The sequence below is a fragment of the Pleurodeles waltl genome, chromosome 4_2 (genome assembly GCF_031143425.1).
Source record: "Pleurodeles waltl isolate 20211129_DDA chromosome 4_2, aPleWal1.hap1.20221129, whole genome shotgun sequence".
Taxonomy (NCBI): Eukaryota; Metazoa; Chordata; class Amphibia; order Caudata; family Salamandridae; genus Pleurodeles; species Pleurodeles waltl.
This window is the reverse complement of record NC_090443.1, coordinates 877214908-877241930: the sequence shown is the minus strand read 5'-3', so window position 1 is coordinate 877241930 and position 27023 is coordinate 877214908. Positions and strand designations below refer to the sequence as shown.

Sequence of the window (27023 nt, the reverse complement as noted above, 5' to 3'; positions counted from 1 at the left end):
TACAATCTTAAAGTTTCCAAACTTTGGTTGGCCAATGTTTGCTTGTAGTTGAAATAAAAGTTATTTATTGCTTCTAAAATCTGTATCGCCGGAAGCCTCCAGTGGATTTTGATGCTGAATGTCTCTAAACATTTATAAAATTCGAATCTATTTTTATAAATTGGTGTCTTGTTTCTTTCGAGTCTCATGACTTTCTTATTCTGTTGTTTGGTGCTGTTAAATGTTTACACATTGTTCCTTTGCTAAGCTTTACTGTTTGCAGCCACAGCTATCCAGGTTGAACTTAAGGGTAAGTAAACGTGCCCAACTATACCCAAGACGGTATTTGCAAGTGTACTGCATGATGAGGCCTCCCAGCCATATGAAATAGTGCACCCAAATACTCACACTTCCTAATCACTCTTGCAGATTCTGTGCTTGAGAACTTAAGTTAATTTTTGCCAGCTCTTTATCGTTTACTTTATGCATGGTATTAACGTCTTTGTATTTTTCTCCTCCTCCCCCAGAAATTGGCATCTTCCTCCTATGCATTTCAGAATAGTTAGGTCTGGTCTCTGTGCTTAAAGTAGCTTCTAAGTCAGAGTCCTTTGAAGGTAATAACCTCTCATTGATCTTTTCATTTATTAGTTGTTTTCTCTTTGAGCTGGTGCCTTACCTAATCTTTCAAGTCAAGGTAATTGCATACTGCTACCAGTATTGCAAGCATGCCACAAAATCATCTACAGGTTCTCCTGGTTGCTGAACGCTCTGCAACAATCGGTTTCTTTTGGGCACCACATTTACCACTGATTAAGCCTCTTATCAAAGTTTTTCAATACGGTTGAATACTAGAAACCCACATCAAGTGTGTCACATTTTTGCCTGTGCACATTTGCACATCCTGCACTCGTACAGCCTTCAAAATGCCCCAGCATTCATGACCTAAATTATAGTCAACATTTTTTGCAGTGAAAACATCTCTACAGCATTAAGACAAGAGTTACATTTTTTTTTCTACTGCTGACATTATAGAAGTGAAATGCCTGGGACCCAAAACACATGCAGTTGGAAATACTTTTTACACAACTCTACTAATGCCTGGAAGTTAATGAACATATCACACTTCCTTGTGTCTGAAACCAATAACTCCTCCTCAGTCTTTACATGGGATGATTTGGTAAGTACTGTTGCCACCACAAGCCCTCACCAGGCGATTGGAATACCCTGCATTTAATGGGAAAGTAGTTTCAGATGTATAGAACTAAGGTCTCATTATGAGTTTGGTGGTCTGAAAAGTTGACCGCCAGACCCGTGGTAAGGAGACCGCCGTGGAGTAACTTGTGCTAAACCTTGAATAGCTTGGCACAGACGCAATCATGCTTAATTTAGGAGCAATATGTAAACTATTTAAGCAGCACACAAACAGTAATAAAGTAAAAACACAACAAAAGAAACATCCCACACCAATTTAGAAAAATAGAGCACATTTGAATAAGTTATTTGACACCAAAATGAGTAATATCTAACCAATAGACCTGGAGTTATGATTTTTACCTTAAAGATCAAAGCGGCAACCACAGCAATCTAGTTGCGTGACACCCGGTCAAAGTTGAAAAATATGGCTCATTGAGATGGAGCATGGGTCGGATTCAAGGAGTGAATTGAGCCCGGTCAGTGCATACCTTCAGACTTATATGAATTTTCAAGAAAAATGGTCTGAGAAGGTAAAATTCAGCAAGGCAAGGCTGCAGGCGGTATCCAAAAAGGGAGAGTCACCATCAAGGAGCTGCTAGACAAAGGATTCATAGTCAAGGTTCCTATGTTGGAACTTAGTGACTTGTTTGGAAGTCAAAAATCTCCAGCAGGACAATCCAGTAGACTGTGACCCAAGACAGTTCCACAAGCTCGGATACTCCTTTCCTTTGGAGAAGGTCAGCTGAACAAGATTTGCTGCGGAGGAGGAGAATGTATTAGGAGCAGCGTGAAGTAAGGCCGACTAGCGTTGTACCTTGGGGTGGATCGACAAGCAGGTTGGTCCTAATCTTCCCTTGGCTCTCAGAGCACGTTTTAGCCCAAACAAATGTAAGTTCCAAACTGTGGATTTTGCCTATCTGGATACCTTTATCACCACAACCAAGGATCCAGTGATGGTGGGATACCAATTGAGGGTTCACAACTCACTCAGACTGGGTCCAGATGTAGTTTCAAGATGGTGGGAGCCTCTTAGGTTCCTGTAGCTCTGAACAGGATGCCAGCAAACTAGCCCTTGGAGTCCCTCTGGCAGTCCTGGGTTCAGGTGAAGATGAAAGGTTCAAACAGCAGGGCTGGCTTCTGATGGTTTCAGGCAGGCTCCAGGCATCAAAGCAGCCCTTCTAGGTACAGCAAAGCACTCATGCAGAATGCACAGCAGGTCACAGCAGAGGCATTCCACTGAGAGTCCTTCTGCAGGTCCAGGAGTGAACTGAGTGCATTTGGGGGTCCTATTTGTACACCTGATGTCTCATTTAAAGTTTGGGAGAAGTTTCTAGAGGTTGCTTGGAATTGCCTGACAACCCTGCCCTGGCTCTAAGCTGGTTGCCGTGTCAATGTGGAGGTGTCAAGCCCTTTGGGTGACAGCAGAGCACACCCTATTCAGCTACAAGTGGGGCTATGCCCATCTCCACCCCATCCTGCCTGCAAATATCCCATTCAGGCACACCTAATCCCTCTATTGTGTGACTGTCTAGGAGGAATTCCCAAAGACTTTCAGTTACACCCATGTGACCGAAGAAAGGCTGCAGGCACAAAAAGACTAAAGGCAGGAAAATGCCCACTTTCTAAAAGTAAAAACGAAATGATGGATGGAATACTTAAATGTATTTCAGCCACTGACAGTCGCTCTGGACTGCATCCCACTCCACCATTTTCTGCCCACCTTGCCACCTCAGTTTTGACCAACCCATATGAAAATAATTTCTGACCCTGCTCCTCATGGGATCTGTCCAGCCCAAACTGCCAGGCTAAGTGGGAGGCTGATGCCCAGACGTGGGTCCCATGCACCCTCTATCACTGGAACTGAACTGAATCTGGCTGATGAGACCATAAATAGGATGAAACCAGTCCTGGGTTGCATGTATTCCGGTTCAGGGAGGACTTGACTTGGCAGTTGGGGCTGGACTGCTTCTACTGGAGCCAGGTCAAGACTGATTTGCATACAGCTGGGTCCAAACTGAGGTGGCATGTTGCTCAAAATAATGATTGTTTGGGATGCGACACAAGTTATTACCAGTGGCCGAGATTATTTCAAGCATTCCATCAATCACTGTTTTTTCTGCTTATTATGTCACCCTAAGTGGGACGGGTAGGCCCATACATGGATCCAGTGCAAACTCTGTTAGTGGAACCAAGCTGTACCCAGCTGATGAGCCCATAACTAGGATGAAACCAGTCCTGGGCTGCTTGTATTCAGGTTCAGGGAGGGCCTAGCTTGGCAGTTCGGGATGGACTGCTTCTAATTGAGCATGGCCAAGACTGATGGTATAGATGGTTCCAACTGAGATGACATGGTGTGCAAAACAACGATGGATTGAGATACAGCCCATCGATTACCAGTGGCTGAGATTAATACAAGTGCAGAGAAAATGGGGATAACTTTGACAAGAGTGTGCATGTATGAGAATCATAAAATCGAGACATGTCCACCAAAGCATTTTTTGTGGTTTTCAATGCATGTGAGCGAGTTGAAAGCCCAGAGCTGGTGTTGTGTAATGTTGAAATTTGGAAGGGCAAGATTTTCTTGGTGCCTAGAGAAAGGTCTGTATTTCAGAAAACATTGGATCCTATACCTCTATTCATTTAGCCTTTCACAACTAGTGGGGGGCTGGTTAAGAGGAAAAGAAAAAGTGATATAGCGAAGTGCACGTGAGTAGTGAGTGAAATGATGACACAATTTAAACAACAAAACATGAAGATCTTGGCTGCAATTGACAATCAAAGGAAAACATTGGTATCATTCTCACCATCTATCCTCAATCCAGAATTAATATTTATTTCACATAGTCCAAGGTATTGTCAACTTTTCAACCCAAAAGCAAGCAAACAACTTGCAAAGCAGGGTCTTCATCAGCACAAGTTAAAGGATGCACCCTTCCTATAGTGGAATGTTATAGTACTAACACAGAGGATTACAAGAAGTAATTTGCTTCCACTTCAGACTTTAGTGAAAACTAGTGTTGACATATCACCAAGAGCTCCGGCGATCAACTGCTCTGAATGTTAAAGTCTGATTTGTCTGTGATTAAAGGAGTGTGGAGATGCTTGCTAAAGTAAGCTGTTAGAGATGAGTAACACTCTAAAACTTCATTTCATGAGACCAAAAGTCAAACCTATTCACCTAAAGGGTGAGTTGACCGACAAAAGTTACCTTTAAATCCTTTATGTCAGCTTGTGGGCGGGGAGCCTAAAAGGTCAGTTTTCTTGTATGTAGTTTTGTATATAATTATCCTAGAATATGTTTTGTTAACTTGATTAGCTACTTGATTTTTATACTAGCACTACTTATAACTAGTTTTAACTAGGATTGGACTTATATGGCGTTCTTCTTATTTATGATGTCATGTAGTTCCATTGTGATGCTCTGTATTCCTTTTTCAAACACTGATTACCTGATTTAGAGTTTGACGGATGGGTACTCAGTTTCAAACATGCTCGAGCCCATCTGCCTTCCTACAAGTGGCATAGTATATAATGTAGTGGTAATAAGGTAGACAGGATATCTGTCATGTTTGTGACAGAGTAAACTGTCAAGCCCTCACATTCTTAGTCCTTGCAGTTGCTGGTGGTGGTGGAGAACTAGTGGTTATACTCTCCAGACCAGTATCTCATCCCAGTGTATCATTTATTTCTATTTGTCACCTTTTCTGTTGCTTGTTAATTATTTGTAATTATTAGAGACTGTTCCTCTAGTGCCATTGAAGGGCACTGGGTTTAGGCACAAGTGCTGCTACTTTGATGTCCAGGTGCAAGACCTACTAACCTAGTCAGTACTAACAAAACTACTTAATCCCCCAAACGCCCTCTTGCAGTGTAATTGTCCGACGCATATAAGGGTGTGCGATCATGTAGCAAAACCCACTTTTCGATTTATGAAAAAGGTTATTCTAGTGCAATTTGAAATTTTAGTCTTTGGATTTCTAACCCATCATCCCTAGGACAGAATGCGCCACCAAAGCAACCTGTAAATAAGCCTTCCATTTATAGATCTGGCCCAGCATTAAACAGGGGTGGGTCACACTATCATCAATTCTGTGGACCTGCATACTAAAGAGTACCGTTTCAGAAGTATACATACTGCAGCTTTGAAAGTTTGTTCTGTGTTTTATATTAAAAAAATTGTAGTTTTAATGTTGTTTTTATTACTGTATGGTTAAACTTGAATAGTGAATATAAAATCAAGTGTATCATACAGAAATGTTAAACTAAGACAGTCCCTTTCCCATAACTGTTCATGGAGGACAGCGTTAGTTGCGCATAGGTGAGGTACAGCATACCTGTCCAAATGTAATTGAACCAACTTGACTGAACACAGCTGGTTCAGTATAGGGTGCCATGATGGGATACAAACGGATGTTAAACCTAATAATTCTACAAAGACTAAGAGTCATGGTAAGGGCAGACTGTAACCCCTCAACTCCCAATTTACCACCGTTCACCTGTGGTGCTCATTAATTCCTCTCCATTCACACTGCTGGCATTAATGTTCTCTAATAATGTTTTGGATTTTTCACTAATGAATTGTGAAACTGTAAAAAACGCTAGTGTGCAATAATAAAGTATATTCCCAACTGATCCTGATAAATGCTGTGCAGTATATCCTACATACATTAATATACTGTTCTAGTAATGCTTATCTGCATGCTCATACAATTACAGGTCTTTTACCCTTGTCTAGTTTTATGCATATCTTACTATTACAGTTTATATTTGTTTCAGGTATTCCCAGTTCCAAGAAGAATACAGTTTGGAACAAGTACTGAACTCACGCAAGATATTTGAGTTCCTGACCATGTTACAGTGCTGGTAAGAAAAAGAGACCTACAAATCCTAGATGCTTTTCTGCCAAGAGCAAGTATTCATATTCTGAATGTACCAACAAGAGGGATATCAGATCCTGAGTCTTAATCGAAATGAATTACATGGCTCATATTTTGTATTCTTCATTTTTTACATTTCATGAAGGCATTTAAATGTGAGATGGCAAAATGATTACAAGAAATATGTGTGAATATTATTGTGGTTCAGTTATAGATTTGTAGATTTCTAATATAGATCTGTAGTAGCCTCATGGCACATGAAGCTCTTCTGATGGAACATTGCAAACAGATTGCAGCTTTAAAAACCATAGTAGGTTCCCAGAATTTTGAAGAGAAAGAATACTATAACTTTGTGCCTGTGTCAGAAAAGATTTTCCAAACCTAGGTGCCTTTTGCACAAACTATGACTAGATGTTTATCAATTAACTTTCTATTTGATGAACTATACATAAAGTATATATCTTTTAATGAACAACCAGTAAGGAGGGCCACAGACCTGGCAATTATATTGTGTGTGTTAAGCATAAAGGTGTGTTAAACATACACTTACAGGAAGGCAGATTAACTGGTAGAGTTGGGTTTCAGTACAATGTTTGGGGGAGAAGAGTAGTGCAGAGGGTGATTGTGCATGCAAAGGGGTAGCTGTACCACAGAGCTGGAGGACGTTAGTGCACCGTTGTTAGTTAAGTGGTGTATGGATGGCACAGGAGTAGAAATGTTGTCAGGAGTGTGATGGCACACTGATGGATTGTTAGTGTAGCACTATGGGAGGAAGCCTGCTGGTTTTGGGCAGTAGATGAGTGATGAGGACTGCTAGTGCAGTGGCAGGGTAGTGTTATGATAGAATAGTGCTGGGTGTCGAAGTGTACTGATGGGGGTGATAGTGTAGTCTTATAGAATAGCATTTTAATGCTGCTAATTCAATGCTTAAGGTGGTAGTGTGAAGCTGGGTGTTGGCATTTGGTGCTGTAAAGGTACTGTGGTGGTATGACTTGGTAGTGTTATTTTACTGAGTGCAGATTGTGTGGCAATAGATGGCAGTGTTATGGTAGATTATTTCTTCTGGTGATTAGTGTGGTGTTGGGCATGGTGGTGGAGTTGGATTGTATTTCCTTGCAGTGATGTGATTTTGCAGTGATGGGGTGGGGGGATGGTAATGTGGTTGAGGAGTGATGTGGTGCGCGCAATGGTAGTATATAGATGGTAGTGTGGTGTTTGAGGGTAGGACATTTCACTGTGGTGAGCAGGGTAATAATGGTAATAGTGATGGTGAGCGGTAGATTAATCGTTGTGGTGTATGTGCTTTAAGGTGGTAATCCGGTGAAGGGTACGGTGTTAGGCTGGTTTATGTTGCTGTAGGACGTTGATGGAGTACTATTAAGGTAAATGGTGCATTAGATGGTTGTGTAGAAGTGTTGGTGTGTTTTTTGTGGGTGGTTATGTGAGGTGGCTGCTAGGTAGTAGTATGGTGGTGGGGATTTTGTGATGATATGTCGTGTTTGTGTGCTGCTTGTGATTAGTGTAGTTCTGGGGTAGTAGTATTATGATATGCAGTGGAAGAATTTTTGTGTGATATAGAAGATAAGTGTTTTTGTGTTTCTGCAGAGAGCGGTTATAGCGCACTGTTGGCGTACAGGTTCATAATAGTGCTGTGCTACAGTAGTAGGGTTGTACTGGGAATGGTTGCACAGTAGTATGGAGGTGGTGTGCGTTATTGTTGAAGTGATAGGCTAGCTTGTAAGCTGGAGAGCAATGTTGTGGGTGGTGGTAATATTGCAGTTTGTCAAGTGGGGGTATGGTGTGTTGAGTGTGGTAGTGTTTCTGGACAAAGCATAGTTCAAGGTTTGGTCAAGCATACAAACTAATTTTAAAAGGACTGCGCTTTGCTATCTGATAGAGTTTTCTAGTCGTGGACCAGGGAGCCGTTGGTCTGGCCAGAATAATAAATCTGCCAAAGTCATACCTGGCTCCCTCTCAGATGCTCCCTTTCATCTGTGCTGTTATTGACACAGTGCAGTTTCGGGCTTATCCTCCCGAGTTGCAAGTCCAGGATATTCAGGCTATGATACCGATGTTTCAGCCTCTATCCTAGACTGCTATATATATATATATGTTCAATGGCATGTGTAGCAGCAGATACACATGCTATGCATAGTCCCGCCATCTAGTGTTGGGCTTGGAGTGTTACAAGTTGTTTTTCTTCGAAGAAGTCTTTTTTGGAGTCACAGGATCGAATGACTCCTCCTTTCGATGATGGTGCGCATGGGCATCGACTCCTTTGTTAGATTGTTTTCTTTCCTCCGAGTTCAGAAGTGTTTCCTCTCGCTCTGAGACTTTCGATTCAGAAAACTATCGGAAATCAGATAACGCCCTTTGGGCAAACGCACACCCGACTCGGGCCTGTTCAGGCCTACCATGCCGGAGCCTGATGGATCAGACTCCATTCCGATTCTGTCCTCCATGCCACGCAAAATTCCCGCACACAGATCAACAAGTGGTATGTAATCTCGGTCTCTCTTCCGAACATCGAGAAGAAGACTGTAAAGCTTGTTGGTCGCTCTGGTAAAAAAAGACACTGCTGACTGGAGAGCGAGGATACTTGAAATGGCTTGAAGCATACAGAATACACCGGCACCATAGAAGAAGAGCAGGCACAGATGGCTGTTTCAATCCAGGACACCTACTCAGAAGCAGACTCGGACGAAGACAGACAACCGATCACTGCAGCTCAGCATGTGAATACTCCTGCCCCTATTCCCACTTCTAAGAGACCTATTAGGGCCTTGGGTGCACCACTGCCAGAGAGCCATGGTTCCACCTGAAAGAAAATCGTTAGCGACCAACCTTCAGGTTCGGCGCCGAAAAAGGCCACACCTGTTTCGATGCCGGAGTCGAGCAAATCTATTAAAAGCTCCACATCCGAGCCGAGACGACGTTCACACTCTTCGGAGTCGAAAATTCGACATCCAGCTTCGGAGCTGAAACCACAGGCTGTATCTTCGTGACCGAAAAAGTTATCCACTTCAGAGCCAAAAATCTTTTTATACAGAGGAACAAGAACTTTCGAGCCGATTAAAGCACATCTCAAAGATAATTGATGATCCATCCTCTAAAATACCTACAACATCAGAACATGTTTCTGAAGACTCACATATTCAGCCTATCCTTGCAATCATGGACACCTAACAAAGAATGATACATATCCAAAAGGAGACTGGGAGGATCATAGCTTCACCTCCTCCACAAACCAAAAGAAAGTTGATGTTTCAAGAGACTATTGACACTGCTCCACCACCAGCAAAACAATTTAAAAGGAAGGAGAAACCATCACCTTTACAAATTCTTCCACCACATTTGCGACAACTTTTTTTCTCACCACCACCTTCTACCCCACCACCATTGCCTTCACCAACACATTCCCATACATATTCGCATGGAGATACAGTTGACCCCTGGGACTTGTATGATCCTGATCCCATACCACTAAATGAACCAGACCTTTATCTTTCCAATCCTTCGCCACCGGAGGATAGCACAGCATATACACAGGTCATTTCAAGAGCAGCTGCGTACCATGGGGTACAAATGCATGCTGAGCCTTTGGAGGAGGCTTTTTTTTTCAACATATTTTCCTCCACTCACTCACAACACCAGTGCTTGCCAATGTTGCCTGGTATGCTTATGCATGCAGATGACATATTTAAAGAACCTGTTAAAGCTAGAATTTTAACACCATGAATAGCCAAAAAATACAAGCCTGCACCAAGAGACCCAGTTTATATCATGCAACAGGCACCACCAGACTCTGTTGTAGTCAGCGCTGCTAGAAAAAGGGCCAATAGCCAATCTACAGGGGATACCCCTCCCCCTGACAAAGAAAACAGAAAGTTTGATGCTGCTAGTAAGAGGGTAGCTACACAAGCAGCTAACCAACGACGCATTGCAAATTCACAAGCCCTGCTAGCGAGATATGACAGGGCACACTGGGACGAAATGCAGGAATTTTTACAATGCCTACCAAAAGAACATCAAAAAAGAGCTCAACAAATTGTTGAAGAAGGTCAGGCAATTAGCAATAACCAAATAAGATCTGCTCTTCATGCAGCCGATACAGCAGCTAGAAGCATAAACACTAGCATAACCATCCGTAGGCAAGCATGTTTAAGATCTTCTGGGTTCAAACCAGAGATCCAACAGGCATTGCTCAATATGCCCTTTGATAAAAAAAACATCTATTTGGACCTGAGGTTGACACAACTATCGAGAAGCTCAGGAAGGACGCCGACACTGCAAAAGCTATGGGAGCTCTGTTCACTACACCTCATTGAGGTTCCTTTTGTAAACAACAATTTAAAGGAGGTTTCATGCCCCAGTCGTCAGAGGTTTCCACCTCGCAAGCTAAACAAGGTCAACACCAGTACCAAAGAGGAGCATTTAGAGGCTCTTACAGAGGTCAACACTTCAGAGGCAAATTTCAAGCCTCAAAGAGTGTCACCACTCCCTCAAAACAGTAATTTCCTCAGTGTACCACAACCCAACACATCTCCTGTTGGGGGGGGGGCAGACTGCAGCAGTTCCACTCCCAATGGCAAAATATCACCACAGACCAGTGAGTGCTTTCAATTATCCGCAATGGTTATTGCCCAGAACTCATTTCTACTCCTCCAAACATTCCACCTCACTATCACAGGCTGTCCCCAGAGCACAAAGTTCTGTTACAACAAGAGGTACAATCGCTATCACTAAAAGAAGCAATAGAATTGGTTCCAAAATCTCAACAGGGAACAGGAGTATATTCACTATATTTCCTCAGACCCAAAAAGGATGGCACTCTCAGACCCATTCTGGATCTCAGACCACTAAATCTATATTTCCTGTCTGAACATTTTCACATGGTAACTCTGCAGGACGTCATTCTACTACTGCAAAGACCAGATTACATGACTGCATTAGATCTCAAAGATGCCTATTTTCATATCCCCATACACCCAGCTCATTGAAAATACCTAAGGCTTGTAATAGCAGGAAACCACTACCAATTCAAGGTTCTTCCTTCGGCATAACAGCTCGAAGGGTTTTCACAAAATGTCTAGCAGTAGTAGCAGCTTACCTAAGAAGACAACGCATACATGTCTTTCCTTATCTAGACGACTGGCTAATAAAAACAAGCAATATTATACAATGTCAGCAACACACTCAATACACAATAGAAACCCTACACACATTGGGGTTCACAATCAGTTACCAAAAATCTCATCTTCAACCAGCGCAGGTTCAACCTTACCAAGGTGCTATTCTCAATACCCAAAAAGCCTTAGCCTATCCACATACACAAAGGCTACAAGCTTTTCAAAATCTTAAATCACAGATACAGCCCAATCAACGTCACACTGTAAGGTTTATCATGAAACTATTGGGAATGATGGCATCATGCATAGCAATAGTACTGCATGCAAGATTAAACATGAGAACACTACAACAGTGCCTCTCACAGCAATGGTCTCAAACACAGGGTCAATTGCAAGATCTAGTGTTGTTAGACTGCCAAATGCACAAATCTCTTCAGTGGTGGAATCACAACAATTTAATAAAAGGGTGGTCATTTCAAGACCCTGTGCCTCAGACCACAATAACAACAGATCCATCAATGACAAGTTGGGGAGCGCATCTCAACAACCTTACCATACAAGGGGAACGGAATTCAATACAGTTAAGTTATCACATAAACCATTTAGAATTATTAGCTGTGTTCCTTGCCCTAAAAGTGTTTAAGTTGCTTCTCACGCACAAATCAGTTTTGATAAAAACAGACAATATGACGACCACGTATTACCTAAACAAACAAGGCGGGACACATTCATCTCAACTGTCCTTTCTAGCCCAAACAATATGGAAATGGGCAATTCACAATCAAATTTACCTACTAGCAGAATACATCCCAGGAATACACAATCAGATAGCGGATCTCCTAAGCAGAACATACCAACAGATACACAAATGGAAAATTCACTCTCAAGTACTTCATCAGTACTTTCAAAAGTGGGGGACACCAGAAATAGACCCATTCGCAACAAGCGAAAACGCAAAAGGCCAAAACTTCGCATCCAGACACCCACACCGTCTGTCCAAGGGCAATGCTCTATGGATCAACTGGTCAGGGATTTTTGCTTACGCTTTTCTCCCTCTCCCACTACTTCCATTTCTGGTCAACAAATTGCACCAGACTTCTCTTACCATGATACTCATAGCCCAAACATGGGCATGACAACATTGGTACACAACACTCCTAGACCTGTCAGTAGTACCTCATTACAAACTTCCAAACAGACCAGATTTGTTAACACAAAACAAAGAACAAATCAGACATCCAAATCCCAGTGCTCTCAACTTAGCGAATTGGCTCCTGAAGTCATAGAATTTGGATACTTACAACTTCCATTAAAATGCATGGAAGTACTCAAACAAGCACGCAAGCCTACAACTAGGCAATGCTATGCTAACAAATGGAAAAGATTTGTTTATTACTGTCAATCTAAAAGTACTGACCCACTTACAGCATCAATACAAGATATTGTATGCTACCTATTTCATTTACAGAAATCAAATTTAGCTTTCTCATCTATTAAAATTCACCTTACTGCCATATCAGCATACGTGCAGACGATACAACATACCTCACTCTTTAGAGCCTCTGTTAAAATGCCTTCATGGAAGGACTAAAACGTATTATTCCACCCAGAACACCACCTGTTCCTGCTTGGAATCTCAATATTGTACTCACAAGATTAATGGGCCCACCTTTTGAACCCATGCATTCATGTGAAATTCAGTTCATAACCTGGAAAGTTGTTTTTCTAGTAGCTATTACTTCATTACATAGAGTTAGTGAAATATAAGCATTCACTCTTGGAGAACATTTTTTCCACGTACACAAACATAAAATTGTACTTAGAACCAATCCAAAATTTCTGCCAAAGGTTGTATCACCTTTTCACATAAACCAAACAGTGGAATTGCCAGTCTTCTTCCCACAGCCAGATTCAATTGCAGAAAGAGGCCTTCACACTCTTGATCTTAAAAGAGCTCTTATGTACTTTGTGGATAGAACAAAAGAATTCCGAAAAACAAAGCAGCTTTTCGTTGCTTTTCAACAACCACATAAAGGGAATCCTATAGCTAAACAAGGATTGGCAAGATGGATTGTTAGATGTATACAAACATGTTACATCAAGGCAAAAAGAAAACTTTTAATCACACCTAAAGCACACTCCACTTGGAACAAAGGTGCATCTATGACATTTTAGGAAACATACCAATGGCAGACATATGTAAAGCTGCCCCCTGGTCTACACCGCATACATTTTCATAGCATTACAGTGTAGATGTATTTTCAAAACAACAGGCCAATGTTGATCAAGCTGTCTTAAGAACATTATTTCAAACAACTCCAACTCCTAAAGGCTAGCCACCGCATTTCTTGGGGAGAGTAACTGCTTTATAGTCTATGCATAGCATGTGTATCTGCACATGCCATGGAACGGAAAATGTCACTTACCCAGTGTACATCTGTTCGTGGCATGTAGTGCTGCAGATTCAAATGCACCCTCCCTCTTCCCTCCTCCCCGGAAGCCTGTAGTCATTAACGTTTTTTTTCTGTTTTGTACATATGTAGATACATTTACATTTGCATGGACATCTATTCTTATTTACTATTTCTATACAACATTTATATTATTACACTCTATCACTCCTTCCTATACCCTTTGGTGGGAAAACAATCTAACAATGGAGTCGATGCCCATGCGCAGTATCACCGAGAGGAGGAGTCACTCGATCCTGTGACTCCGAAAAGACTTCTTCGAAGAAAAACAACTTGTAACACTCCGAGCCCAACACTACATGGCGGAATAATGCACAGCATGTGAATCTTCAGCACTACATGCCACGAACAGATGTACACTGGGTAAGTGGCATTTTCCATATATATATGTTCTTTGGCATGTGTAGCTGCCATCTAGTGTTGGGCTTGGAGTGTTACAAGTTGTTTTTCTTCGAGGAAGTCTTTTCGAGTCACGAGACCGGGTGACTCCTCCCTTTCGGCTCCATTGCGCATGGGCGTCGACTCCATCTTAGATTGTTTTCTTTCCGCCATCGGGTTCGGACGTGTTCCTCTTCCACATAAATCATTTGGAACTGCTAGCAGTGTTTCTAGCATTAAAAGCATTTCAACCACTGGTAGCCCACAAACACATCCTTGTCAAAACCGACAACATGACAACAATGTATTATCTCAACAAACAAGGGGGGACACACTCATCACAACTGTGTCTCTTAGCACAAAGGATTTGGCATTGGGCAATTCACAATCACATTCGCCTGATATCACAATACGTACCAGGCATGCAGAATCAGTTAGCCGACAATCTCAGTCGAGATTACCAACAAACTAACGAATGGGAAATTCATCCCCAGATCCTACAGGATCACTTCCGCCGCTGGGGAACAAAAAACATAGACCTATTCGCAACAAAAGAAAACGCTAAATGCCAAAACTTCGCTTCCAGGTACCCACGCCCTCAATCCAAGGGCAATGCACTATGGATGAGTTGGTCAGGGATATTTGCTTATGCTTTTCCCCCTCTCCCGCTCATTCCTTATCTGGTCAACAAACTAGGTCAAAACAAACTCAAACTAATACTCATAGTACCAACCTGGGCTCGCCAACCATGGTACACAACACTGTTGGACTTATCGGTAGTACCCCACTTCAAACTAGCAAACATACCAGATCTGTTAACACAACACAAACAACAGATCAGACACCCGACTCCAGCATCGCTCAATCTAGCAATCTGGCTCCTGAAGTCTTAGAATTAGGACATTTAAATCTTACACAAGAGTGTATGGAGGTCCTTAAACAAGCAAGAAAACCAACAAAAAGTCATTGTTATGCAAACAAATGGAAAAGATTTGTTTGCTACTGCCACACTAACCAGATCCAACCACCACATGCCTCCACAAAGGACATTGTAAGCTACTTATTACGCTTACAAAAGTCTAATCTAGCATTCTCTTCCATTTAAAATACATCTCACTGCAATATCTGCCTATCTGCAGATTACACATACAACATCGCTTTTTAGAATCCCAGTCATTAAAGCATTTATGGAAGGACACCACCATTATCTTCGTGGAACCTTAATATTGTTTTAACACAACTCATGGGCCCACCATTCGAACCCATGCATTCTTGTGAAATGCAATATCTGACTTGGAAAGTAGCCTTTCTAATAGATATCACATCACTTAGAAGAGTAAGTGAAATACAAGCATTTACTATTCAAGAACCCTTTATACAAATACATAAACATAAAGTGGTTCTACGTACACATCCAAAATTCTTACCAAAAGTCATATCACCATTACACCTAAACCAAACTGTGGAACTCCCAGTCTTCTTTCCGCAACCAGACTCAGTAGCCGAAACAGCCTTACATACATTAGACATAAAAAGAGCACTAATGTATTACATTGACAGAACAAAACAATTTCCTAAAACAAAACAATTGTTTGTAGCCTTCCAAAAACCTCATGCAGGTAATCCTATATCCAAACAAGGCATCGCCAGATGGATAGTTAAATGTATTCAAACTTGCTATATTAAAGCAAAAAGAGATTTACCTATTACACCAAGAGCACATTCCACGAGGAAAAAAGGCACCACAATGGCTTTTCTTGGGAATATACCTATGACGGAAATTTGTAAGGCAGCCACCTGGTCTACGCCTCATACATTTACTAAGCATTACTGTGTAGATGTGTTAGCAACGCAACAAGCCACAGTAGGACAGGCTGTATTAAGAACATTATTTCAGACAACTTCAACTCCTACAGGCTAAACCACCTTTGGGGAGATTACTGCTTGTTAGTCAATGCACAGCATGTGTATCTGCAGCTACACATGCCACCAAACGGAAAATGTCACTTACCCAGTGTACATCTGTTCGCGGCATGAGACGCTGCAGATTCACTTCACATGCGCCCCCCACCTCCCCTGTAGCCGTTCTTAGTTGAATGAAAATTGTAAATATGTAAATAAATATTCTTTTGATACACATTAAGTACATACATAACTACTCCATTGCATGGGCACCTCTAGTATACTCACAACTCCTACCTCACCCTTTGCGGGGAAACAATTTAAGATGGAGTCGACACCCATGCGCAATGGAGCCGAAAGGGAGGAGTCACTCGGTCTCGTGACTCGAAAAGACTTCTTCGAAGAAAAACAACTTGTAACTCTCCGAGCCCAACCACTAGATGGTAGGATAATGCACAGCATGTGAATCTGTAGCGTCTCATGCCACAAACAGATGTACACTGGGTAAGTGACATTTTTCATATATATATATATATATATATATATATATATATATATATATTAGTTTTTTTTTTCCTTTCCACTAAAAGAAAGCTTACAGGGATGTTATCATTAGGCTCACATTTTAAACGTACGAAACCATAGAAGTTAATCAGTTATATTTAGAGTTATCTCAAGTAACTGTAACTCGTGCCCTAAGGTAACTGTAACTTGTGCCCCTGCCATGCACAGTTTTTTGTCAAACTTTTACTGCAGCTATTACATTGATATAATCAGTGATGTTATCAAAGATGCGATAAGTACCGTAATTTGTGGGTTAATTAGCAGTGCATGGCAAGGGTGCGTGTTATAATTACCCGAGGGCACAAGTTATTCCATCTCATTGTGGGATGGAAGAGAGGGAGAGAGAGAGAGAGACATAAAGTAAGAGATTGAGTGACAGAGAGATAAATTAAGAGAAAGAGATTGCCAGAGAGAACTTGAGAGAAAGAGAGAGAGGTTTTTTGGCTCTAATGAATGATATAAGTAGATTTTTTTTTTTTTTAGGACAAACTGAAAAGAAAAGTATATTTGTCAATAAAAACGAGTGAGATCACCTTTCTGTATGAACCTTAAACATTTGAAGTTGAAAAGAAATCAGAGCAGGAAATAGACCTCAGACGGACCTGGACTAGAACCCTCAACTATTAGTGTGACAGTCTGAGACCTTAACCATTGGGCCTTAGATGACTTGACTCCTTTTTGTGCTTTTTCCAGATATAACTATGATATTCAGCCCACACACTTTGAGAGAAAAAAGGCATGAATGTTCCATTACTAGGAAGGTTTAACAGTCTGGACACAGGTAAATAAACTGACCCACTGCCTTGAGCTACTAGGCTTTGAAGTATCAGTCTACCCAAGAGCTTTACCAGTAGGTCAGAAGAGACTCTGTTCTGCTTTGCCTCAAAACATAACTATAACATTTGAACCACGCATCTTGCTGTTCTTAATCTGTGAAGTAATTGCATGGTGAGACGATGGAATCTCTCTCTCTCTCTCTCTCTCTCTCTCTCTCTCTCCCTCTCTCCCTCTCTCCCTCTCTCCCTCTCTCTCTCTCTCTCTCTCTCTCTTCTCTCTCTCTCTCTCTCTCTCTCTCTCTCTCTCTCTCTCTGTCTCTCTCTCTCTCTCTCCCTCCCTCCCTCTTTCTCTCTCTCTCATATCCCATTATGGGAAGGAAGAGACAGAGTGACAGAACCGTCGAGTGAGCCTCAATTCCCCCACGGTCCTAGCCGGCTCCCCATGTCATGTGGGAGCCAGCATTGCTTTTTATAGCAGCTCCCTGCTTGTGAGAGCAAAGTTTTTATCTGTCTTCCCTGCATGCATATTTGCATGCAGGGAAAACAGATGAAAACTCTGCTTTCTGACAGCGGAAGCTGTTTGGTGGCTCCCGCTGTCAGAAAGCGAACTTTGTTTGCTTTTGCTTGGTGGGAGCTGTCAGCAGTCCCCAGGGCTGCGGGGGCATTAAAATTAACAATGCTCCCGGGACTTGGCCCACCTAGGGGCTTAAGAATGATTACATTTTTGCCGGATCCACTTATCCGCTGCGAATCGTTGTCAAAATTAAAACTCCAGAACCAGAGCTAAGGGGTCGGGGTGACTCTACCACGGCTCCTTTTGTTTTTTGTTTACACTTTTTTCTGAGTCTCGGCTGAAGCCCAGTTTCAACATGGCTGCCAACACTTCCTTGTTGAAGTGTTGGCAGCCAATCAGATCTCAGCATGAAATCGGGAGGGTTCGCAGAGCCTTTGCATCCCTATATATATACAAATTTAGATTTTATTTAATTTCTCTAAAACTAGTGAATGGATTTACACCAAATCACAAAAAGGTTGCTTTCTGGACCAGGCCCTAGCTTTCTGCCAAATTTGGTGTAATTCCATCCAGTTTCTGCACTATCGCTGTCCACAATCCATATAGAAAAATCAATGAGGAAAAAGCATTTTGAGACCCTCCCTTTTTCTTGGCCCCCGCTTGATGGATCATCCCAAAACCTTCCAGACAAACGCTGGAATGAGCATCGTATTTTCTTAGAAATGTTTGTGAAGATTCATCAAATGGTGTCAAAGTTATTAGCAAAAAAAACTGCTTTTTATATAGAAACTAGGTCCTATCTACTACTACCTAGTGGCGATCATTAGACTATAAGACATTTCTGGAAGTTATCACTGTTAGTATAGATGTGCCTTAGTAAAGCACCCTTTTTCACACTGCTCTTGTGTCTGTCATGTTTGTGCTGCCTCGCCCAATTCAACTTTCAATAACATACACTATGGAGAGTGAGAACTGACTTTATGTCCACAGTGCTTGCCGGTTCTCTGAAGATTATGCTCCTTATGATACCAAAGTGCTTGTGCCATGCTGTGAGTAACAAAAAAGGAAGCTCTTTTCACAACAGAAGCTACAGCAAAGACACACAAGCACAAGTGCATTATTGTAGAGAAACACCACTCCTTGCAGTCCAAAAGGCAAAGCTAATGGGCACTGACATCAGCACAGGAAGACAGAAATGCACTCATGGATACAAACATTTCACAAGCACCTAATAGGTACACAGGCATCTTTTGAAAATGCTGCATGAATTCACTTAAAACAAAAGCATGTGCAGATAAAATCGGACTCTGCAGGGATGCAATTTAACTGCTGGGGGCCCCTTGGGTGACCACAAGCCTCAGACCACACTGCGCTAGGAGACGCCACCCACAGATGACATCACACTTAAAAGTGCCTTTGAATTCCCGCAGCGGGGACACAGTTGAACTATGGGGGCCACTAGGGGAAACACAAGCCCTAGACCACACTGCGCCAGGAGACGCCACACACAGACAACGTTGCATTCCAGCATAAAGTAGTATTTACAAGCCTCAAGATGGTCCATAAATTCTGACATGTTTTCTTTATAATCTTCAGTCTTGTTGCATGAAGATCTTTATGGATTCCAGAAGACCCTCCACTAGAGCTTGCTTTTGTATTCGATAGAAATGTTTTGCATCTAGGGTCTAACTGTGGAGTTGCATTCTTGCTTCTCTTGAATAAATCGGTACCTGCTGCTTTTGTCCAGAACTGTTTTTCAGTAAAAATACTGTAAAGGGAATCTTGCTGATATCTCCAGTTATGCAAAATTTACCAAACATATGTTCTACTTTAAAGTTTGAGTGTTAGCCTCTCATTTTGATGCTCTTACAGCAATGCTATATGAAAATTCAAAGCAACTGCAGTAGAACACCATGACAGTGATTCATACTTAGTGTTTGTTGAGGCATTGTCACACCCATCTCAAGCTGTAGAAGGATGTATGAAACTTTAGAAAGATCACTGATCACATGAATTATCAATATGTTCTCTGTACTGCTGTAAGTGAAAGATAACTCTGGCTGCAAACAACTAATTTGATGTATTTAATTTTCTAGCCCAACATCAGATGGCGCAGCAGCTGCTATTTTGGCAAGTGAGGAGTTTGTGAGGAAACACAGACTTGAGCATCAAGCTGTTGAAATTGTTGCACAGGAGATGGTCACTGATCTGTCCAGCACATTTGATGGATCTAGTGTTATTAGCACAGTATGTGATTTCTTTTTTCATTTGCTCATTAAGCCTTTGTCAGAAAAAATGTATTAAGTTATTGGTTCTAAACCTGTGGTTCGAGGACCCCAGGGTGTCTGCTTGTACTCAGGGGTTCCGTGACTGTTTTACAAATAATGCTAAAATCAATAAGATAAACATAACAAAGTACATACAAAAAAGCAAATCTTTTTCTATATTTAATTGTGAATTAGGGAAAAGGCCTGATTTAGATGTTAGCGGTAACAGTCCCGCTATCGAGTTTTCGACTGAAAACTCATCTGCCACCATGACCATCCGTCCGCCGTATTTAGATGTTGGCAGTCACATAGCCGAAAGCCCGCATTCGATTCGCTGTCTCCGCCAAGAAACACTGTCTGCGTTGACGGTGGAAGAGGGAAAAGTGGATACCACCCTTTCTGCAATGCAGATTTGGATGTGCCTTACCCACAATCAAAAAGTGGCAGTCCAACCTCCACTTCTGAGTTGGCAGATGAAGGGGGAGAGGTGAAAACTCACCTTTTTTCCCCCATTCCACCTCCGTCTTCGACTGGACATGACTGGACAACACCTGCTGTCACTGCTGCCACCATCCCATGGGGACAACACAACCCCCCAGTCATCGGACTCGAAGGTAGGGATGCTGCATTGCCAGGGTATGTTGGGTGGGCGCTGCACAGGAGGTTGGAAACACTGCAGGCATATACATGTCATAGTATTTTTTTTTTTATTACTGTGATTTGCATATGTCTGGGAGACAGTTGTGTAACGCATATGGATGAGGACACACTGGCACAACACGCATATCGCACATACACACAGGTCATTGTGGTCTCATCATTCATTACCAAATTAATGCTGCCACCACAGAGAGGGTACATTCACACTTGACTGCAGTGTCCATGTGTGTGCATTGCAAGGGGACCTGTACTGGTAGGTTTGTGCTACCTGTTGAGTGAGTATGTGAGTCTGTACATGTATGTGTGTGTGTGCGTGTGTGGATTGGCTGGCTGATGTGGGAGATGGAGTGTGTGATGTTTTGTCTGTATGTGTGTCACTTGCATGTGGGATCGATGTGTATGTGGTATTGCCGTGTGACACATTCAGGTGAGTGTTGTTGTTGTGTGGCAGAAGTTGTCATGATGTGTGTAGTTGTGCTTGTGTGTGAGTGTGTCTTTGTAGTTGAGTGTGTAGTTGTGTTGGTGTTTGTGGTTGTGTCGTGTGGGTGCAATGTCAATGATGCGTGTGCGTGTTGTGTCATTGGTGTATGTCAATGTGTTTTTTCGACATGTATGGGTTGTATTGTGTTGGATTGTAATGGATGATGGTGTGTGTGGTCAGGTGTGTAGTGCAGGGGGACACATATGGCTACGATAAGATGTGTGTGTCACTTACCTCTGTTCCATAGCCCCTGCCATTGTATGAAGTCCATTGGGTCCCTCCGTCAGCAATCCACCCCCTGTCCTCCGCTTGCAGAGCTGTAACATTTCAATATGCCGGACGGAACACCATCGACTTGACAATCTTCTAGGGTCCACTGCTGACACGGCTTTGCGTTAACATCGCAAGATGTCAACCAGGCCCAAAATCTTTCAATATATGAGCATTAGTTTGGTATACGCTTGTTTTTATATTTTTGTATATTGTGTTGAGGTTCAAATTATAGAAATTGCTAAGGCTGGGTTCCCTGGCTTCCAGTAATGACTCAATGGGGGTCCTCTGATTCCAGTAATGCTTCAGTAGGGGTCCACACAAGTTACAAGGTTAAGAACCACTGAATTAGATCACAGCAGAATTGTAGATTACTGTGAGAAAATACGAAAACGGATTGACCTGCATTGCAAAGACAAATTGGTCTTGTGTCTTTTTTGACAAGTTTGCATTTGTGGTTACAGCAAAAAACTATTGGTCTGGACAAATTTTTTCTTCAGCTATGTCATTATGCGGTACCCAAGTTTTCTTTTTTGTGCCTAGTCTGATCACCAATCTTTAAAATGCTTGTTTGGTTGTTTTTTTCTATTCAATAGGTTGGTTTTGATATGAGCAAAGAAGCTGCTGATAAATGCTATGCAAAAAGCGGCATCAGACCCGAAGATGTGGATGTGATTGAACTTCATGACTGTTTCTCCGCCAATGAACTTATTACTTATGAAGCCTTAGGACTTTGTCCAATAGGTAATTTTAACATTAGCCTTTTCAATAACCTGCATTGTTTATTTTCTGTTTTTAGTTGTTCCTGGAGGGGGCTCTTCTCAGCTGGCTACAAATCACCCCTTAGTTCTCTCTGGTTTGCAAATAGTGTCTAACAAACGACTTTATGGCCTTCTCGAAGGGGCAACAATAAAAATTAGTATTGCATGCTCATCACTTCATAGTGTATACTGTCAATGTTTCGAAAATTCATGCCACCTAATTATCGTAATTTCTGGTACCAGCTTATGTTTTAATGTCAAATTATAGTTTTTCAGTGTTGCCCCATTGTTGCAGTGTTATCCAGTGAATTATAATATAGAAACTAAGTGCTACAATTTTAGTGCATTTATAAGAAATACACAATTGTATGCGCTAAAGAACCCAAAATTCGTCATATATGGAATTAGGCCACCTGTGTAAATGCACAGTTTTCCCCACGCAGTAAGCTACTCCCCTAATCAAGCAAATGAAGGGGGGTGATCCAGCCCTGCTAGGAAAGTTATTCCGGCCCTTTGCTGAAAAATGTTTCCTAGCATTTCCAAAGAATTAAACGGTAGAAAGGGGCCTGTGGCTGCCCACAAACGTAAGTTTTTGTGGGTGTTCACAAACTTACAAGGCAAACCACAGTTTGTTAAATCGGCCTTTAACTTCTTTAGTTGGATTTGCTATCGCATATTTCTCTGCACACATCGCCGAGAAATACACAATTCTAAATCCTTTTGTGAATTCAAGGCAGTCGTAAAGGACGCCTTTTTATCTAAATTTAAGTTAATAGCCCTATATTTTGAACATTAGTGAAACCTCCTTTAAAAAAGAAAAGACAACAAGCTGAGTTGCATAATCATCAGACAATGGCTCTGTGTCATAATCACTTCTAGCTCTCTCATTATACAATCCCACAATGCTCCATTCCACTGAAAAGTGCCCCACAATGAAGAGAATGGGAAGACAATTGTGAATATGAAAAACATACCTCTAGGAAACAGGTAGGCCACAGCAAAGGAGCTTCCTTCCAGTAGTTATTTGGCAGAATTAGATAGAATCTTTGGACACTTACTACCAAGCAACACAAAACATCCTGAGCAGAATTTTGAGAAGCACCTACCATCCAATGAAAATAAGTTCAAGAGAATAGTCACTCCCTTGCAGTTTGTCTCAAGTATAGGGGTTTAGATAATATTTAGGTTGTATTAAAATTACTTTCACTTCTAAACCCCACAAGTGTCTGCCAGAGTAATGCCGTCCAAAGGCACTGATGTAGCTTACCTTCATTTCACAAAATTAAGCCTGGGGCGGGGGAAGAGGGGGGAGGTGTATGTGTATATATATATATATATATATATATGTGTGTGTGTGTGTGTGTGTATATATAGATATATATATAGATATATAGATATATATATAGATATATAGATATATATATAGATATATAGATATATATATAGATATATATATATATAAAAATCTTTACATAGTAGACAGACCAGTTTGGAGCTACTCTTCTGCTTCATCCTCGAAAATAAAGGATAAAAAGAAAGCACCAAATAGAAGTATTTGCCTTGATAACTAGCATATGACCAAAGTCCGAATCAGTTTCCCAGACCAGGGTTTGAAGGTTGTGAAAAAAGACAGCGCCTTGCATCGTAAACGGTGAATATGAAAGTACCATCTCTGGTTGCTTTCCTGTTAGTCTATACTAATTTTTAGTTGATGTTTTCCGCATTTGGAATATGGCAATTTTTGTAGAGCTTTGTGAGAGGATTAACTGTTGCTGAAAGATACAAATATGAGTGCATCTGTGGAATGGGGAGAAAAAAATATCAGAGATGCAAAAAAAGGTTTGAGAGGTTCTAGAAAGACCGTAGACATTTCATATGTCCGAATAGGTAGTCAGATGGCAGAGTAGGAGAACTCCCAAGACCATCCACAATGGCATTTTGGCTAGAGGATTGCTCAGATAATATCTGTAGCAGCCTTGAGATCTGCCTGGAATACCCCACCACAGTTTTGTGCTAAAGCTGTCAATCCAGCACTCATTTTGACCATGTCTAATTTAAGGAAACTATCTTGACTAACTCACCTGTATGTATCTTCAGGTTTTTTTTCTCCAGAGATTCTTCTTAATCTTCCTATTAGTATGGAGAAAAGGGAATGAATGGAGCGACCACTAAGTACAGGTTACTCACCTTAATGATTTTTGCACTTCTAGCCACATTACTGTAGGAAAGTACCATCTTGCCTGGCATGTTACCCCCATTTTTCACTGTATATATGTTGTTTTAGTTGTATGTGTCACTGGGACCCTGGTAACCCAGGGCCCCAGTGCTCATAAGTGTGCCTGTATGTGTTACCTGTGTAGTGACTAACTGTCTCACTGAGGCTCTGCTAATCAGAACCTCAGTGGTTATGCTCTCTCATTTCTTTCAAAATTGTCACTGACAGGCTAGTGACCATTTTTACCAATTTACATTGGCTTACTGGAACACCCTTATAATCCCCTAGTATATGGTACTGAGGTACCCAGGGTATTGGGGTTCCAGGAGATCCCTATGGGCTGCAGCATTTCTTTTGCCACCCATAGGGAGCTCTGACAATTCTTACACAGGCCTGCCACTGCAGCCTGAGTGAAATAACGTCCACGTTATTTCACAGCCATTTTACACTGCACTTAAGTAACTTATAAGTCACCTATATGTCTAACCTTTACCTGGTAAAGGTTAGGTGCAAAGTTACTTAGTGTGAGGGCACCCTGGCACTAGCCAAGGTGCCCCCACATTGTTCAGAGCCAATTCACTGAACTTTGTGAGTGCGGGGACACCATTACACGCGTGCACTACATATAGGTCACTACCTATATGTAGCTTCACCATGGTAACTCCGAATATGGCCATGTAACATGTCTATGATCATGGAATTGCCCCCTCTATGCCATCCTGGCATTATTGGTACAATTCCATGATCCCAGTGGTCTGTAGCACAGACCCTGGTACTGCCAGACTGCCCTTCCTGGGGTTTCTCTGCAGCTGCTGCTGCTGCCAACCCCTCAGACAGGCAGCTGCCCTCCTGGGGTCCAGCCAGGCCTGGCCCAGGATGGCAGAACAAAGAACTTCCTCTGAGAGAGGGTGTGACACCCTCTCCCTTTGGAAAATGGTGTGAAGGCAGGGGAGGAGTAGCCTCCCCCAGCCTCTGGAAATGCTTTGTTGGGCACAGATGTGCCCAATTCTGCATAAGCCAGTCTACACCGGTTCAGGGACCCCTTAGCCCCTGCTCTGGCGCGAAACTGGACAAAGGAAAGGGGAGTGACCACTCCCCTGACCTGCACCTCCCCTGGGAGGTGTCCAGAGCTCCTCCAGTGTGCTCCAGACCTCTGCCATCTTGGAAACAGAGGTGCTGCTGGCACACTGGACTGCTCTGAGTGGCCAGTGCCACCAGGTGACGTCAGAGACTCCTTGTGATAGGCTCCTTCAGGTGTTAGTAGCCTTTCCTCTCTCCTAGGTAGCCAAACCCTCTTTTCTGGCTATTTAGGGTCTCTGTCTCTGGGGAAACTTTAGATAACGAATGCATGAGCTCAGCTGAGTTCCTCTGCATCTCCCTCTTCACCTTCTGATAAGGAATCGACCGCTGACCGCGCTGGAAGCCTGCAAACCTGCAACATAGTAGCAAAGACGACTACTGCAACTCTGTAACGCTGATCCTGCCGCCTTCTCGACTGTTTTCCTGCTTGTGCATGCTGTGGGGGTAGTCTGCCTCCTCTCTGCACCAGAAGCTCCGAAGAAATCTCCCGTGGGTCGACGGAATCTTCCCCCTGCAACCGCAGGCACCAAAAAGCTGCATTACCGGTCCCTTGGGTCTCCTCTCAGCCCGACGAGCGAGGTCCCTCGAATCCAGCGACACCGTCCAAGTGACCCCCACAGTCCAGTGACTCTTCAGCCCAAGTTTGGTGGAGGTAAGTCCTTGCCTCACCTCGCTGGGCTGCATTGCTGGGAACCGCGACTTTGCAAGCTACTCCGGCCCCTGTGCACTTCCGGCGGAAATCCTTCGTGCACAGCCAAGCCTGGGTCCACGGCACTCTAACCTGCATTGCACGACTTTCTAAGTTGGTCTCCGGCGACGTGGGACTCCTTTGTGCAACTTCGGCGAGCACCGTTTCACGCATCCTCGTAGTGCCTGTTTCTGGCACTTCTCCGGGTGCTACCTGCTTCAGTGAGGGCTCCTTGTCTTGCTCGACGTCCCCTCTCTCTGCAGGTCCAATTTGCGACCTCCTGGTCCCTCCTGGGCCCCAGCAGCGTCCAAAAACGCCAAACGCACGATTTGCGTGTAGCAAGGCTTGTTGGCGTCCATCCGGCGGGAAAATACTTCTGCACGACTCTCCAAGGCGTGGGTGATCAATCCTCCAAAGGGGAAGTCTCTAGCCCTTGTCGTTCCTGCAGTATTCACAGTTCTTCAGCCTAGTAAGAGCTTCTTTGCACCAACCGCTGGCATTTCTTGGGCATCTGCCCATCTCCGAGCTGCTTGTGACTTTTGGACTTGGTCCCCTTGTTCCACAGGTACCCTCAGTCAGGAATCCATTGTTGTTGCATTGCTGATTTGTGTTTTCCTTGCATTTTCCCTCTAACACGACTATTTTGTCCTTAGGGGAACTTTAGTGCACTTTGCACTCACTTTTCAGGGTCTTGGGGAGGGTTATTTTTCTAACTCTCACTTTTTTCTAATAGACCCAGCGACCCTCTACAAGGTCACATAGGTTTGGGGTCCATTCGTGGTTCACATTCCACTTTTGGAGTATATGGTTTGTGTTG

General features: G+C 42.6%; 1 protein-coding gene across 1 annotated transcript in view; it reads left to right on the top strand.

The window, feature by feature from the left end:
• The window catches only part of SCP2 (sterol carrier protein 2), a 322938-nt gene that overhangs the window by 174966 nt on the left and 120949 nt on the right, over positions 1-27023 (top strand). Inside the window, exons 8-10 of the mRNA XM_069232654.1 lie at positions 5950-6036; positions 19881-20031; positions 22059-22206. Coding sequence (XP_069088755.1) covers positions 5950-6036; positions 19881-20031; positions 22059-22206 — 386 coding nt within the window. The remainder of the gene's footprint in view (positions 1-5949; positions 6037-19880; positions 20032-22058; positions 22207-27023) is intronic.